At 43.2% G+C, this 16,750-nt stretch overlaps 1 protein-coding gene across 1 annotated transcript in view; it reads left to right on the top strand.

The window, feature by feature from the left end:
• Nucleotides 1–16,169, top strand: part of htr2aa (5-hydroxytryptamine (serotonin) receptor 2A, genome duplicate a) — a 45,345-nt gene extending 29,176 nt beyond the window's left edge. Inside the window, exon 4 of the mRNA XM_017724634.2 lies at nucleotides 14,392–16,169. Coding sequence (XP_017580123.1) covers nucleotides 14,392–15,185 — 794 coding nt within the window. The 3' untranslated portion in view covers nucleotides 15,186–16,169. The remainder of the gene's footprint in view (nucleotides 1–14,391) is intronic.
• Nucleotides 16,170–16,750: the final 581 nt, after the last annotated feature.

Raw genomic sequence — 16,750 nt, 5'->3', positions numbered from 1 at the left:
GTCTGAGAAGACACTGCTCTCTCAGCGAATCACGCCGCACTACACAAGCAACATCCAAACAATAGCAACATGCTAAGTGTCGCACAGGTCACAGCTGGCCCGCTGACGTGCAGTCCGACCCAGCTGGGCTTACAATCAAGTCCGTTATGGGACAGAAACAGAAACTGACCCTAGATCAGCAGCGTTCATCTGAGATCTGCGCTGAATGGGCAGATCTGTGAGGGGCGGGTAGAAAGGGTGACCTTTATGTAGCCGCTAGGATCCAGAAGCGGACCAGCAGGCTGGCTGCCACTAATAGGCTTTCCTAAAAGGCCTGATTCCTTTGATCACTCTGATTTTAAAAGACTCCACACTAATCCCGATGGCTCCATTAAACATATTATCTGCTGAATCAGTGCCATCGTTCTGTTTATTCCTCTGTAAAGTGATTAGCTGATCCCAGTCATCTGCGCAGGCTGTCATGTCTGTTGCACGATCCAAGGGGTTCATTTGGTTTGCGTTGAAATGTTGCAGTGACAGTTTAGATGATTAGTATCACATTCATATTGCAACGAGTGCCCTGTTTTCTCATTTATAGCGTCTCTGATGTAAACCCACTGCTACCCGGCTACACCATAAGACAAAACACATTACAAAACCATCAGAAACCAAAAGAAAAGCTTAATGGTTTCTATGGGTTTTTCAGCACGGACACGTTTGTTTTAGCCTAAAGCTTAATATTTAAAATATTGAGCTATATGTCCATATGTACATAACCCATTAGCTTAGCCAGGCCACATAAGTCGTAACCTGTGTAATATGTACCTTGTGAATCTCTAGATCGCTGCTATCGGAACAAAACCTCATATCTCCAAAATGGTGACTTTACAGGAGAAGGAAAATACATACTTTACTTTTAGTGTAAGTCAATGGAACCAGACGTCTTTCCAAGTCGTTCTAGGCCGTTTCTTCTGGTCCATTCTTTAGAAATTGTACACACAATGTAAATGGCAACAGGAACTTTCACATTATGTCAAAAACTGAAAAAGGACAAAAATGAAGATGCAAGGTTTTGTTCCGACAGCGGCGATATGCATTCAAACCAAAGTGGTTTTGGCCTAAAGATTGGAATATAACGCCAGCCCAACACAAATGTGTCACATATTTATTGGAAACCCAAATAAATGACTGAAATGTTGATTAGCCTAAAACTCGTGAAGAAAAATCAAACCGAGCGTTGGTGCATTCGCTGAACGCCACCAGCTTGTACCTGCTGGAGTGAAACTGTGGCTCTGCAGACCAGATATCATTGAACCCAACAGGCTTCTCTTAGCTTTGGCCAAAGCAATGATCTGTAGAACATTTAAAAATTCCAGTGTTGTTCTTACCCCAAATGCAGATGAGCAGCCAAGGTTAGGCGTCTGAAGCTCACGTCGTTGGTTTCGCGGAGGAGCTATGAGGATAATGTAGCTAAATAATGGAAGCCAATGTGCTCCTATTACCATGATGCTATCTAAATCACACATTTGCCTCAAATTGTGTGAAGCTGTTAAGCAAACTCTAATGTGGTGGAATGACCAGAGCTACCTAAAAGTATTTTGTTACAGATTATGATTGTGATACAACTGCAATCTGTAATCTACCTTAAACGCTAACCAGCTCCTCTAGCCGCCGACAGATCCAAACCCCACAGTGTATGAGGTGTAATCCTGTAAATAATCCATTAAATAGAAGAATAATATCCGTGTAAACTCCTGTATCCGATTACATTCCCTATCGGAAAGTTTCAGTCCGTTCTGCATGAGCGTTGCGTCACAGTGAGAGTTTATACCGTTCAACACGGCGGAGCAGAAACTGGTCTGCAGAGGAGACGAAGTTCATGCTCTGATCTTTAAAAGACGGCGGTGGGACGGACGTCCAGCTTATGTGTCTCAGAACACGACGTCTTCCTCTCGGCCTTCTTTAATAAGGACACGTGAAGGACGTTTTCCTGAGTCTGACGTCATTTTAAAGCCATTTAAAATATAAGCGCCAACTTAAAACTCAGGTAACTGCAATTAAGTAAAAATCCTTTTGTGTTTTTTATGAAAATGTTATGATTTATGTGTGTACAGCTGTTCAAAGCTGTGTGTGCTAGTCACATTAATTATAAATGAACAGAATTAAGTTATAGGGCCACTCAAAGCAAAAGGGCTTTAGCCTAAAGTCCAAGTCAGTTAAATGTCTGCAGTGTGTTATAAACTCTGAACCAGTTCAGTAGAGCGATCCCTACAGTTCGTGTCATTTCAGTTACAAAAGTGCTTAAATGAGTGCAACACTGGCAAAAAATATGAAATAAATGAATGAGTAATTAATGAATCAAGTGCATGACGCTCCTGCTCCAGAGGGCCGGGCTCAGCCTGATAAGCCGCCGTACGTGCAACGCTTTCAGACAGCCGTGTGTCAGATTGTGTGAGGAAGTAGAACACGGAGAAAAAACCACAGAGCTGCCGTCAGACGCCGAACACCTCTCCTCAGACAATCCCCACATCAAAAAGAGTTTGGAGCGCTTTCGAGTTTTTTCGGTCTCTCGCTCGTTCCCTTCCCGCCGACACTGCTCTGTAGTTCCTGCTGAGGAAAGGAAGCAGGGGGAGTCAGTGGGGGCTGCAGTGTGAGGGGCCTCAGTGTATTGAGAGGTTTCACACTTCCCTCAGACCTGTTTACAGTTGTTTAGTGAAAAATAGCTTGTCAAAAATCAAATGTGCAGAGTTTCCCACAATAACCCAAAATGTAGGGCAGCGAGGGAAGCAGTCTTAACACAGGGGCGCAATTTAACATGAGCTTTTTATGTTGTTATAAAAAGTCAAGCAGCATGAACTTCTGGCCACATTATCACATTTCCTATCCGCGGCCTCCCACCAAAATTCAGAGAGATTCGTCAGTGTTTTGAAGAGATCTGCGCCGAGGAGTGTTTTCAGGGCCTATGGGTCATTTTCCATCTAGAGCGGGAATTCAGGTGAAAAATTTCTTTCATCCTAAAACTAAATAATCTTAATATGTTCTTTAACATGCCTCACAAGAAGAAGGGCCTGGGTTCGATTCCCCGGCTGGGTGACCGGGGCCCTCTCTGTGTGGAGCATGTTCTCCCTGTGTCTGCGTGGGGTTCCTTCGGGTTCTCCGGTTTCCTCCCACAGACCAAAGACGTGCCAAGCCAAGTAGACATGGAAAATTGACCCTAGGTGTGAGTGTGTGTGTGTGTGTCTGCCCTGCGATGGGCTGGCGACCTGTCCAGGGTGTATCCTGCCTTCTGCCCGATGACCGCTGGGATAGGCTCCAGCACCCCCCGCAACCCTGAGGGAGAAGCGGTTTAGAAAATGTGTGTGTGTGTGTGTGTGTGTGTGTGTGTGTGTGTGTGTGTGTGTGTGTGTGTTCTTTAAGATCTCCTATTATCATATATGCCGAAAGAAGAGCTGAATTCCAAACATATTTTGCAGTCACTGGTGTTGTATGAATATGGAGTAACACCAGTGACGGTGACTCCAGTGACAAACTGGTTAAAAGTGAGGATTCTGTAAACTGGCTGACTTGTTGGCTGATCAAGTGACCTTGTGCGACTATTTAAAATCGGTAATAAAAACGATTTATGGCATTATTTTGACAAAATGTAATCACCCATCCATTAAAGCACATAAGACCGGTGACACATGGAAGTTATGAGCTGCATGATCAACAACATTATTAATGAAATAAACAGCATGCATTCCATAATGTTCCAGTGCTGGTCTAGTGCTGGTTTAGCTGGTCAGCTAACATGGTCAGTAGTCGTTGGTCTTTAAAATGTCTTTATCCTTAAAATGTATTATTTTAGGCTCAGTTGGCTAGAAGCGAGTCTGTACTGCAGTGGGTGAAATCTTCCCTGATAGCAAGAGGATAGTGGCCCACTGTCAGCCTGCTGATGGCAAAGCTGGTGGTCCACTGGCGTTTTGCCAGCTTTCGAGGCAGCCCACTGGTAGTTAAGAAGAGTGTTCGAGAAAATTCCACTTATCAACGCTCCTTTTCCACTCAACGTCCAATTTACTGATTTTTCCATCCTACATTTGTTTAGTTGTACTTTGTAAATAAGTTTCGTAAATAACAAAGCAACTCTATTTTCTATAAAATCCTTGGGCAAGACTCCAAACACCACCTTTGCCTTCCTGTGTAAATTGATCAAATTGTAAGTCGCTCTGGATAAGAGCGTCAGCCAAATGCCGTGAATGTAAATATTTTCCAAAATAAAAGTCTCTGTGCATGTAAAATGTGTTTAAGAAACATTAAAACTAGTTAGAGCTTGTAAGCAGGACAGTAATCTGGGTGGTCCGAGGGTGGATCAGCAGCGGCAGTCAGCGGATGCCGACCTTATCAAGCCAGCGGACCGATATATGCTCGCTATCTGGGTTTAGCCTGCTAACTATCTCTACACTAGCATTAGCCTAGCAGGCTTCACAGCAGCGCAGATGGAACATTATATTCCGAATGGCCTCAAGCGGACTAGACCATTCCGATTGAGCCATTACTCGGATTATTAACGGATTATCGGGCTACATGTAAACATGGCTAGTATCACTGATGTGCTTGGAATGGTCAACCTCCCAAAAACCTGGTCAGTGGTGAGTCTTTTCCATTGACGGGCAGTGTGGACAGGGGCTCTTCAGTTCTACATCAACAGATGGGCTGCAGTCCGTAACTGCACACCTACGAAGTGCATCTGTATGGTAGGTGTTTCTGATAAAATGGCCAAAGAGTGCTGCTACAGGCTACAAGGAGCTAATAAGCTCAGTGTATTTGTGTGACAGATGTGCATGTTCCACAAACCATGCTAAAAACATCAAATCTATAAACTTTGAGGGGGATATTTGGCCTCCTACGCTTTAATGGGCACAACGTCTCTGATCTAGACCCCTAGCCATCATCATAAAAAAGCCAATAATTGTGTGCCTGAGGTGCTTCACCACCACCACCCCCCCAAGCTGAAACCCCGAAGATCAGCCTTGATTTTCTGAGATTTACTGTCACCATGGAGATCTCTTATCGCCATGGCATTTCACAGGAGGTTCGTCCTTGAGCAATACTGGGTCTCCTGCAAGAGACGGTGGCGCTCAAAATCAGGCGGGTCCAACTTTGGCCCCTCTGAGAAGTCAGTGTTTAAATGGACGCTTCACTAAGACAATAAAAGCCGTCGTTTAGCGTAAACAGAGCAGCAGTCGGCCATAAAACGGTGATTTCTCTCTCCCTCCTTCAGCAAAAGGACAGTAGAGAGTGCAGCAGCTTGTCCTTGAGCAGCAAGACTCCCATAAATCACTCTATACCATCGCATTGAGCATCCCATTGAGTTTACAAGAGAAGCAAATCACTCTCAAATGTTTAGTATTCACGCAGTCATGCGCCGTTGGGTAACGGTTTATGTTTCAAATCTGTATTGGCTTCTGTAGGAGAGCCAAGAGAGAAGGTCATTGGAGAAGTTATGGATGATTAAGGTTGCCACCGAGGGCACTCGTGGGTATTCATCATATTTTTAAGCTGGACATTGTACACTTGAACCTCATAGTCATTTTTTTTCCAAGGCAAAACAACAAGAATTGTGTCTTATGGCCTACATTTTATACCAGGGTGCCCAGACTTTCCATTGTTTGTGGTGGGCTGAGGGGTAAAATAACAAGCGGTGTGTCCTCAGAATATGTGGGGAAACACTGAGCATTTCATAATGTTGATGAATGTTGTGTTTTTTTAAATTCTGCAATGGTTTCTTTTCATATGAAATGTTGTTCACTCCAGTGGTCATTACACCTCTGTAATTCTGGGTGTTTTTGTTGAATTGAATCACTGTACTTAAATTCTGCACGTATTGCAGTAAAACTCTTCATTGTTAAGTCTCGGCTGGAAACAAAAGGCGAAAACACATAATGCAAAATTATCCAATCACATTTTTTCTCTCAGAGGTATCTGGGTAGACGTAGCCAATTGACCTCTCTTATCGGTTAGGACTTCAGGAGCCGAACTGAAGGCCTAATGTGTCAGAATAGCCACTAACGTAACGAGGAATTGACCAGTAACCAATTTTGATTTACAACAGGTGGGAACAATTTTGTGAGGAAAAAAGTAACTCCAGGCCAAGGTGCCCATAGTGGACAGGTCACTGTGGTCTTCCTTGGCCTCATCCTTCTTTAAAAGCTTTGAAACCTTTCTGCATTTCAGTGGCCTTTATTGATATTCAGCGTCACCGGACGATTGGCTGAAAAATCACACTAGCCTAATTCTGATGATTTGCACTGAATGGTGTCAGGCAGGTTTGTGTAGTCTGGACCACTTTGCTCTGCCTCAGTTCACTTTTAGCTGGGAATTAATGACATTGTTGTAGTTTCTGTCTAAAGTTCGGAAATACCTCTCAAAATTCGGGGCAAATCCATTCTCAGGGTCTAGACAGTCCAGTGTCAGAGAGCCAACATGGATAGAACGAGGGACAGAGATTACAAGCCAGCCGAACAAACACCAAATGATACAATACAATACAAAGACCAGCAAACTCACAGGGGCAAGCACAGGGCTTAAATACAGGCACAGGTGGTTAACAAGACACAGGTGAGGACCAGTCAAAGGCGCAGTCTAGAAACAAGGGGGCAGGACAGAGAAGAAGCAAAACAAAAGCACATGGAGGACTGGGAGGAGCCAATCGTGACACTGTGCTATCTTTCACACTCCTAGCGCTGGTGGTGTCTAGTGGGTGGAATTGGTTATGACTAATTCATTTGAGGAAAAAAAAAACACGCTCAACTTTCAGCCCTCTCAGACTTTAGGTGGGGCAAAAAAAAAGAAAATTTAGATGTGTAAATAAGGAAAAAATAGACAGTATATGAACGTGTTCAACATAAGCAGGATGTCAGTGATTACAGAGTCTCATCATAGTTAATTGCCTCATTGCTGCCTTGGTTTTATAGAATCTGCTGTGGGCCCCTCCAGAAAATATCCACACCATAACTGAGATAAAGAAAGGTTAGGTTCAAACCAGCCTTTCAAGATTGATTTCTCAGCGGCGGTTAAGGCTGCCGTCATGACCTTTCTTTGTTGTATGCTAAGCGTCAAATTGCAGTCAAAAGTAGAAGCTAAAGTGAAGTTGGAGACGTGCTCAATTGCGGAGGCCGTAGAACCTTCATGACTGAAACCGACCAAAACATTTGGACATAATCTCTAACTCAACCATTTGAAAGCTTAATCAAAAAAGCACGGCAGGGAGTGACGTAAACCCTGTGAGCTAATTCAAAGCGAGTGAACGGATGAGACAAATTCTCAGAAGATATAAAAACGTTACGCCACACCACTCTGTCTGTTTCAGACCTGCAAGCAGCTAAAGGAGAGTTCTTAAATCGAGTAAGCTGGTGACACAAATGTGAGACTAAGCCTTGGGACGGTTCGTGATGAGACAAATGATCCAGTAAAGGTTGTTACTTTAACTGGGCGTTGCAGGGAATCCCGTACGCATGGAGCACAGAGCACAGTCTCAAATATAGAAAACAGGAGGTGCCAGGAATACAGAAGCAATTACATAACTCTTTAAAGTGATAAAGCCCATGGGTGCCAAAGAGATCGTCCAAAATAATGATCCTGTTACTGGACCAAGTGGAGAAGGCAAACGGCTTGGAACCTGTCCAGAGAAAATAGTTAAACCCAGTGGTGGACAGTAACTGAGTATCTGAGTAACTGAGTAAATGTAATGAGTTTCTGTACTTTAGTATTTTTGGTGTATCTGTACTGAAGTTTCTCCGTTCTGGGCGACTTTTTCCTTTCACTCCACTACATTTCAGAGTCTAATATCCGACTTTTTCCTCCTACATTCTGAGAAATCTGTCGTTCCTTTTGGTTTCTGTGTGTATAAAAACGTAACATGTCAAAACGAAAGAAGCGCAAAGCCAGAGCACCAATCAGGGCCCAGCGGTCACTTTGTTTAGAGCTGGTTTTGACCTGTTGGTCATACCGACCCAGTGCAGCACGCGGTTCAACGTCAGCGCAGCAGCGTAAAACTTTGGGAGAGTCTGTTCAACATAAATGATGAACTAACCTAACTTTGTGTAAATAGAGCTCAATATAGAAATATGTCCACATATGCAGTCGAGACTGACGCGGCTTTTTTCTGAATTTCTACAAACACCATTTCATTTTATAGTAAATGAGTTTGGGCTGGTTTATGTTTATGAACAGACGCCTACAGATCAACATAGTAAAGGAGCTCATCTGTGATCCTGAGTTTAAAGCCAGTTTTTATTCAACTTAAACTTGGAACTAAGTTGTAAATAAATCTGAAACTGAAACTTTGCTTGTGTGTAAAAAGTGATTTCAGAGCCACTCGGTTCTCCCTGATGGAAACTGTTTACCTTCAGTGTTTTGTGCTTCTGATCATTTTAATAGACGTCAGCGTCACTAATTAATGACCTTCTATTAAAAGACTGGTTTACCAAGAGAGACGCTGGAGGACTTTCACCTGAAATGAGTTCATGAAGCCAGTCTGGTTATAAAAATGATAACAGGACATCAGAGCCAGACTGGAAGTCATGACTAATCAGACTGCTGTCCTGCCAGATGGCGCTGTACCACATTCCCACTGCCATGGTCCTCACACGCAACACAAATCTCAAGTTCACAGTGAAACGAAACAACATTCCTTCAGGAACAACACAGGAACACAAGTGCAAGACAATACAACAAACACAGTGCAGAGAATATTAGATAATACATACAAAACATACAGGGTACTGACATTATGTGGAGCTGTGCAAAGGAGGGCATAACATAGTTTGACATATTAGCAGCTTATCAGATAGCCTAGCACATATGAGCATAGCAGGTATTGAGGTAGCAGCCAGAACAGCAATGGAATACAATATTTGGTTGATACAGTAATTCTAGCAGTCGATATTGTTAAAGAAGTAAAATGTGCTAAAATGCAAGTGGGCAGATATATAAGTCATGTCAAGTGAAGTATTATGCAGTGCTGGACGAAGAACACAAACCATGTACTTGAGTTAAAGTCGAGACCCCCAAGGTAAAATATTCCTCCAGTAAAAGTAGAAGTTCCTCCCTTTAGACCTCCACTGGAGTAAAAGTACTAAAGTATTTCCCTTCAAATGTACTTAAGTATAAAGTAAAAGTACTAAAAGAGTAATTCTGGCTCTGATGTCCTGTTATCATTTTTATAACCAGACTGGCTTCATGAACTCATTTCAGGTGAAAGTCCTCCAGCGTCTCTCTTGGTAAACCAGTCTTTTAATAGAAGGTCATTAATTAGTGACGCTGACGTCTATTAAAATGATCAGAAGCACAAAACACTGAAGGTAAACAGTTTCCATCAGGGAGAACCGAGTGGCTCTGAAATCACTTTTTACACACAAGCAAAGTTTCAGTTTCAGATTTATTTACAACTTAGTTCCAAGTTTAAGTTGAATAAAAACTGGCTTTAAACTCAGGATCACAGATGAGCTCCTTTACTATGTTGATCTGTCGGCGTCTGTTCATAAACATAAACCAGCCCAAACTCATTTACTATAAAATGAAATGGTGTTTGTAGAAATTCAGAAAAAAGCCGCGTCAGTCTCGACTGCATATGTGGACATATTTCTATATTGAGCTCTATTTACACAAAGTTAGGTTAGTTCATCATTTATGTTGAACAGACTCTCCCAAAGTTTTACGGTGCTGCGCTGACGTTGAACCGCGTGCTGCACTGGGTCGGTATGACCAACAGGTCAAAACCAGCTCTAAACAAAGTGACCGCTGGGCCCTGATTGGTGCTCTGGCTTTGTGCTTCTTTCGTTTTGACATGTTACGTTTTTATACACACAGAAACCAAAAGGAACGACAGATTTCTCACAATGTAGGAGGAAAAAGTCGGATGTTAGACTCTGAAATGTAGTGGAGTGAAAGGAAAAAGTCCAGAATGGAGAAACTTCAGTACAGATACACCAAAAATACTAAAGTACAGAAACTAATTACATTTACTCAGATACTCAGTTACTCAGTTACTGTTATTTCAAGTTTTAAGTTTTGTGGGACTTTCAGCCTAACGAATACTAACTTATGTTACATCCATGTGCTAATGACAGGCTTGTTGTTTACTGGGCAGTGTTGACCCCCTGATTTAAACTCTGCTTTCATAAGGTGTGGACTGGTTTAAAAAATTCCCACTCAGTTTGTTTCCACCATAATGAGTCTACATTCCCACCCACATTCAGTCCAAATTTCTCATGGTGGTCCCCAGACGTTCTCCCTGCAGGACTATATGAGCTGTGGTCTAACCAGGTCTCAGTCAGTTGTTAGAAATGGAAAACAGTGGTGGCAGCTATTTTAAAGTGACATGACGTCAGTGCAGCATAAGGCCTCGTCACTGAAGGAGTCACTTTAAAAATGCTTCAAGCTTCAAATGTCCACATTTAATATACAGCAACCAAAAGATGTTACTGTGTTAATTGGTAATTGCCACATGTTTAGCACTACCACACTGTGGAAATCCCATAGAGGGGCTAGTAGAAATTAGTATTAATGTAGAGGTATATTTTTTCTCATTTTCGTCTGAGTTTAGACATTTTTGGCCCAAACTGAAGTCCCGACTATAATAGTCCCAGTTCCCCACTGTTTCACACTGTATGTGCACTGATGCTAAAGAGAAAGGGAGAGAGAGGGAGTTTATCTAGGAGGGACACATGCGAGGTAGGAAACATTTGGGTCTATCAGTGCATTTTTCCATTACACTGCCAAACTCATTCCAGCCCTGATAAGCCATTCGTGATGGGCATGAGCTTCAGGTTAGCTCCTTAATTGCATACAGCCAGAGTCATGTTAACACACACACACAGGAATCCTGATGCGCCAGTATGAAATTTTTATGGTCTAATAGCCTCGGCCACCGATATCTTCTCTCACAGAGTTATGGCAGCATTCAACTAAATTGCTGCAAATGTGTGTGTGTGTGTGTGTGTGTGTGTATATATATATATATATATATATATATATATATATATATATATATATAATTTGTTGCTGTCAGAACAAAACCTTGTGTATCCATTTTTGTTGTTTTTCAGCTTTTTACATAATTAAAATGACCTGTTGGTCTATTACATTGTGTGTAAATGTCATGATGAATGGACCAAAGGAAACAGACCAAAATGACTTGGAAAGACGTCTGGTTCCATTGACTTACATTAAAAGTAAAGTAGGTTTTTTCCTTCTCCTGTAAAGTGACCATCCTATCAGCAGCAAAACCTGTCCCACTCCAACCCCCCTCCTGTCCCACTCCAACCCCCCTCCTGTCCCAGTCTGTCACACCTCATATGTCATCTCATACCCCATATCGCCCCAACTCTTGTTTCACCTCCTGTCCCACTCTGTCCCACCTCTTGTTTCACCTCCTGTCCCACTCCATCCCCCCTCCTGTCCCCCCTCTTAGTCCACCTCCTGTCCCACTCCATCCCCCCTCCTGTCCCCCTCTTAGTGCACCTCCTATCCCACTCTGTCCCCCCTCCTGTCCCACTCTGTCCCACCTCTTGTTCCACCTCCTGTCCTACTCCATCCCCCCTCCTGTCCCCCCTCTTAGTCCACCTCCTGTCCCACTCCATCCCCCCTCCTGTCCCCCCTCTTACTCCACCTCCTGTCCCACTCTGTCCCACTCATTTGCCACCTGTCCCAGTCTGTCATACCTCATGTTCCACCTCCTTTTTATGTAAAAATAAGTCACCACATCCTTTAGAGAGAACACACTTCTGCACATTTTAACGCACAGTTTCTGCTTATATGCAGAATTTAACATATAAGAAAAATAAAAACATAAAATATGGGCTGTGCAAAAGTTATGGCACATGTTTTGCTTTTTCCGACATGATAAATTCAGCGAATGAATAGAAATTGTCCCTAAACATGTGCAGAAAAAATGCCGTATATTGAAGTTTCCTCCCTGTAGAGGATGCGTATACTTATTTTCGCTTGGAAAATCAATAAAACACGTCATTTGACTGGAGACTTTCATAGTGACAGATCAAAAATGATCATTAAAGTAAGAGTTCAACCAAAAAATCACATTTGCTCAATTCACCCCATTGTAGTCCATCACCGAGTTTCTCAACAGTTGATCACGTCCCATGAAAACATGTGGCGGAATTTCCATTTCATATCCAAAGTTTTGTCATGTCTGTTCTTTTTTGGCTAATTGTGATTAATTATTAATATTCTGCTGGTTTTGAGTGCTGTAAACATTCCCTGCTTCCTTCTTACACGTTAATCAGACCCGTATCTTTCCTGTAGCTGTACTTTTCACTTACCTTGGCTTTTCTAGCTCCCTGTTTACTGGTGTGACAGTGTGGAGTGCTGACTCGCAAAAAAAGGGGGAAACATATTATGCTCGTCTTGGCCAATATGCCCTGGCTTCCTGTTTAATTTCGAATGGATTTTAAAGTCCTTCTACTCCATTATAAGGCCATTAATGGCCTGGAGCTCCTTCATACAGCTCAGAACGTGTCGGACTGAATAGGCCTGGCTTAAGCTTCTGCTGCAGGCTCACTAAATGCACCTGGCTGGGTTTTTATTGCTCTGCGCCTGAAAGAAATCCCTGTATGAAAGTACTAAATAATTTGCAATTATTATAATTTACACTGTCAATAAATTCCAGAATTCCACATATTCCATTATGGGTAATTACTAGTTTGGCTCCTCAAACCATCTTGAGGTATTTCATTAATACCGCATAAAGGGACATTCCAAACACATGCGTCTTATTTAGTTCCAGTCTGTATGACTGAAAGTTTATTATCTCATTTTCTCCGTTCGTCTCAGGGAACTACAAGAGAGGAAGAGTTCATCTTAATGTAAGATGTGCTTTAAGGTGAAGATGAAATGAGGGAGCTAAACGCGTTGTGCACCGTGAGCCGTGTATGCGGATCACGTTTGAGTACAGCTTAGGGAGCAGGTGATATAAGTGGAGCCAGGCCGATATGCTGGTGGATGTACTGGCTGAGATTGAGTGTAGGTTTATTGGTGTCAGTGAAAATCCCTGTGTACAGTAATATTTAGCGGACTGTTTTCTAACGTGATCAACATCGCCAACGTGAGAAAACCGCTCACGTTGCTTTGAGGCTGCACCTTCAGGCAGAAATGATTTTAAAGAAACTAGTAGAGCCAGTGTTGCTTTACTAACTCCATCCCACCTAGTGTACCACAAATGTGTCCCACCTCCTGTCCCACTCTGTTCCACCTGCTGTCCCACCTCATGTTCCATCTCATATCCCATTTCGTCCCACCTCTCGGTTCACCTCCTCTCTCACTACATTCCAACTCATGTTCCACCTTCTGTCCCACCTCTTGTTTCACCACCTGTCCCACTCCGTCCCACTTCATGTTCCCACCTCTTGTCCTACTCTGCCCCACTTCCTATCCCACTATGAACCACCTCCTGTCCCACCCTGTCCCACTCCATCACACTCTTTCCCAACACCTCTACCACCCCATACCACCACCTGTCCCACTCTGTTCCTCCTCCTGTCCCACCTCATGTTTCGTCTCATATCCCATTTCATCTCACCATTTGTTTCACCACCTGTCCCACTCCAATCCACCTCTTGTCCTGCCTTCTGTCCCACTCCATCCCACTTACTCTCCCACTCTTTCCCAACTCCTGTACCACCCCATACCATCTTCTGTATCACTCTGTCCCACTTCCTGTCCTACCTTATGTTCCACTCTGTCTCACCTCACCGCAAACTTTGTTCCACCTGCTGTCCCACTGTCCCTTTTCTTTCCTACCTTCCCTCCCTGTCTGACACCATCCCACCTCCTGTACCACTCCCAGTCTTGTCTCACTCAATCCCACCGCTTGGACCAAAATGTGGAGAGGCCTCTTTCAGTTATTATACTTTTAAATTCCACCTTTTATTAGACAGTCAAGCTCAGGGCATATTTTTAATAGTCACTGGGAAAAGTATCTCTTTAACTTGGCGTTGAATTAAGATTCTGTGCTCTTTGGTGTTCGTCATTTTGATTTGATCTGTATCATTGTCTTATATGAGTTTAAATGAATACTCATAGTTTCTTCTATTACTATTACTGTCTCTATAAATAAAGATGATATTATAAGTATTATTAACTCTCATGTCTCACTCCATGTCCCACTGCATCTCACTCCCCATCCGAATCCCACCTCATCCTGTCTCCTCGTTCCACTTTGTCCCACCATGTCCATGTCAGCACTTAAGGAAATCTTCCTTTATACACTTCATTATTCATTAGGGGCTACACACATGTTTCTGTATGATTGCTTTGGCACAATATCTTTTATAGAAAGTACTACGTAAATAAAACTTGAATGAACTGAAATGAAATCAAAATACTAACCACGGTCATCTGTTATGTCCTTCACAGGTATCTCCATGCCCATTCCTGTCTTGGGCCTCCGCGACCACACCAAAGTCTTCAAGGACGGCAGCTGCTTCCTGACAGACAACTCTTTTGTGCTGATTGGCTCATTTGTGGCCTTCTTCGTGCCACTGACCATCATGGTGGTGACCTACTTTCTAACCATCAGCGCTCTTCAAAGCGAAGCCACACTCTGCCTGGACCAGTTGGTGCCACGTCCCCGGTGGAGCACCGGTTTGACCCTCAGCTTTTTGCCCGGACCTGCCCTCTCACCATCTGAGAAGAAGCTGTTCCTGCGCCGCTCCCTGAGCCGAGAGACTGGAGTCACATCCTCACCATTTGGCCGCCGTGCAGCGCAGTCTCTCGGCAACGAGCGTAAGGCCTCCAAGGTCCTGGGTGTGGTCTTCTTCCTCTTTGTGGTTATGTGGTGCCCGTTTTTTGTCACAAACGTTCTGGCAGTGGTCTGCCAGCCTGCCACTTGCCACGATGATGTCATGGGCGGACTTCTCAATGTCTTTGTATGGGTGGGCTACCTGTCATCGGCTGTGAACCCGTTGGTCTACACACTCTTCAACAAGACCTTTCGCTCAGCCTTTGCTAGGTATGTGCGATGCCAGTATCGCGAGGAGAAGAAACCATTGCAGCTCATTCTGGTCAACACTATTCCACCATTAGCCTACAATTCTACACACTTACCACTTACTGGAAGTCTGGGCAATGGAGACTTCTCTCCACCGCTTCAGAGTAAAAAGCCTCATCCTTGTAAAAAAGGCATGGAGGAAAGTGTTACCTGTGTGTGAACTAACACCTGAACCAATAAATCCTGGAAAGAGTGTCATTTGCTTGTGCCAAATTCCTGGGTTCCATACTGGGCCCATTCTTTTTGTTACCTTACAGAAGGAGTTGGATCTTCTGAGGCCAAAAAGTGAAGAATTCCTATCCTGAAACCAATGTTTGGTGGACTAAACCACTGTATTCAGGACCAAACAACACTGCCCGCTTTATAAGGTCAAGCGCAGAGCATCTATGGACCATCCCAAGGTAAAAGGCCAAATTTAAACCAGAACAAAGGACTCCTATCAAATATGAAAGTTCAAGCCCGCCATGTGAAGAACACAAACCAATTTCAAATGTGTACATAAATTGTGTTCAGTCTGTGAACAAAACGAGTTTGTATTTTGTACAAGTCAAGATGTATGTATTTTGTATACGTCCTTGTACTTGATAGTATTTCATGGTCGCTTTTCTTCTGTCCTATGCTTATAACGTCAGGTTCAAGACAATGACTGATCAAATCGTCAAACGTGGTGTTTATTGAGACATTTGGATTATGTTGAAGTGTTTTGGTGACTATGATCTAATCATTTCGTGGATGCAGTTGCCAACTGGACAAACATCTGCTCAGCCACTTCATTGACTTATCAAACGGCAGAGGTTCCATATGAGCACCTTACCTCAAATCAGTGTTGTCGTCTACCTTGCAGGTGAACATGAGATGTTGTGATGTTTGAAATCAAACTATGATGTTATGATGTTTTCGACCAGTCATGGCCCAGACGCTGCGTTCAAATTCTCAGTGATGACCAGTGATGCTTTACGCCACTTTCATAGGCACAGAGGTCTAGTCTAGCCCTAGCAGTGGAAATAAGCCCAACAAACAACAGTTTTAAATGTCCAAATGTTGTTTTTACTAATAAAGTTTATAAGGTCCTGTCCAAGGGTCACCCTCCCGAAACCTGCAAAAGATTTCCAGATATTCCTCAATAAAGTTTCCAAAGATTGAAGGACTTTCGGTGGTCTTCTTTATATTCTTAGGTGCCTTAAATACTCTGCCTACTAAGCTATCTTATATTGGCTATTTAGAGGCAACATGTATCCTTAATCAATAAGGCAATGTCACAAAAGCTGCCTTGAAAAGTTTGTTAATCATTACTGAAAAGTCATTTCATTAACGACTTCAGTTTGTGTTGATAGTCATTTTAGAGCATTTGGTACATTGAGGGGATTTATAGATCAGCATGCTAACTAGTTCAGTTGCCTTAGGATCTTCAAATCTAGGCTGAAAACTCACCTGTTCAGTTTGGCTTTTGGTAGGTAATGTTCCCCCTAAAGGCAGCAGATCCAGGGGTCCATGGACACAGGGAATTATAGTAAACTGAGACGCTGGTGCTGTCGTCCCGCTGCTCGCACGCGGTCACTCAAGTTTGTGGACGGTGGAGCGGAGGGACGCCAGACTGTCTCAGAGTGCTGCCGTGTCTGTCTGTCCTTCAGGTTCCCTCCTGTTAGTTAAGCTGTCATAGTCAGATCTGCCTGAGTCGTTAGCCACACTCTGGAAATGTTTACATTCCCTGTTTTAAATACAACA

Source organism: Pygocentrus nattereri, chromosome 6, assembly GCF_015220715.1.
Source record: "Pygocentrus nattereri isolate fPygNat1 chromosome 6, fPygNat1.pri, whole genome shotgun sequence".
Lineage (NCBI taxonomy): Eukaryota > Metazoa > Chordata > Actinopteri > Characiformes > Serrasalmidae > Pygocentrus > Pygocentrus nattereri.
Note: the sequence above shows the minus strand (reverse complement) of the source record. Positions and strands in the feature narration are given on the sequence as shown.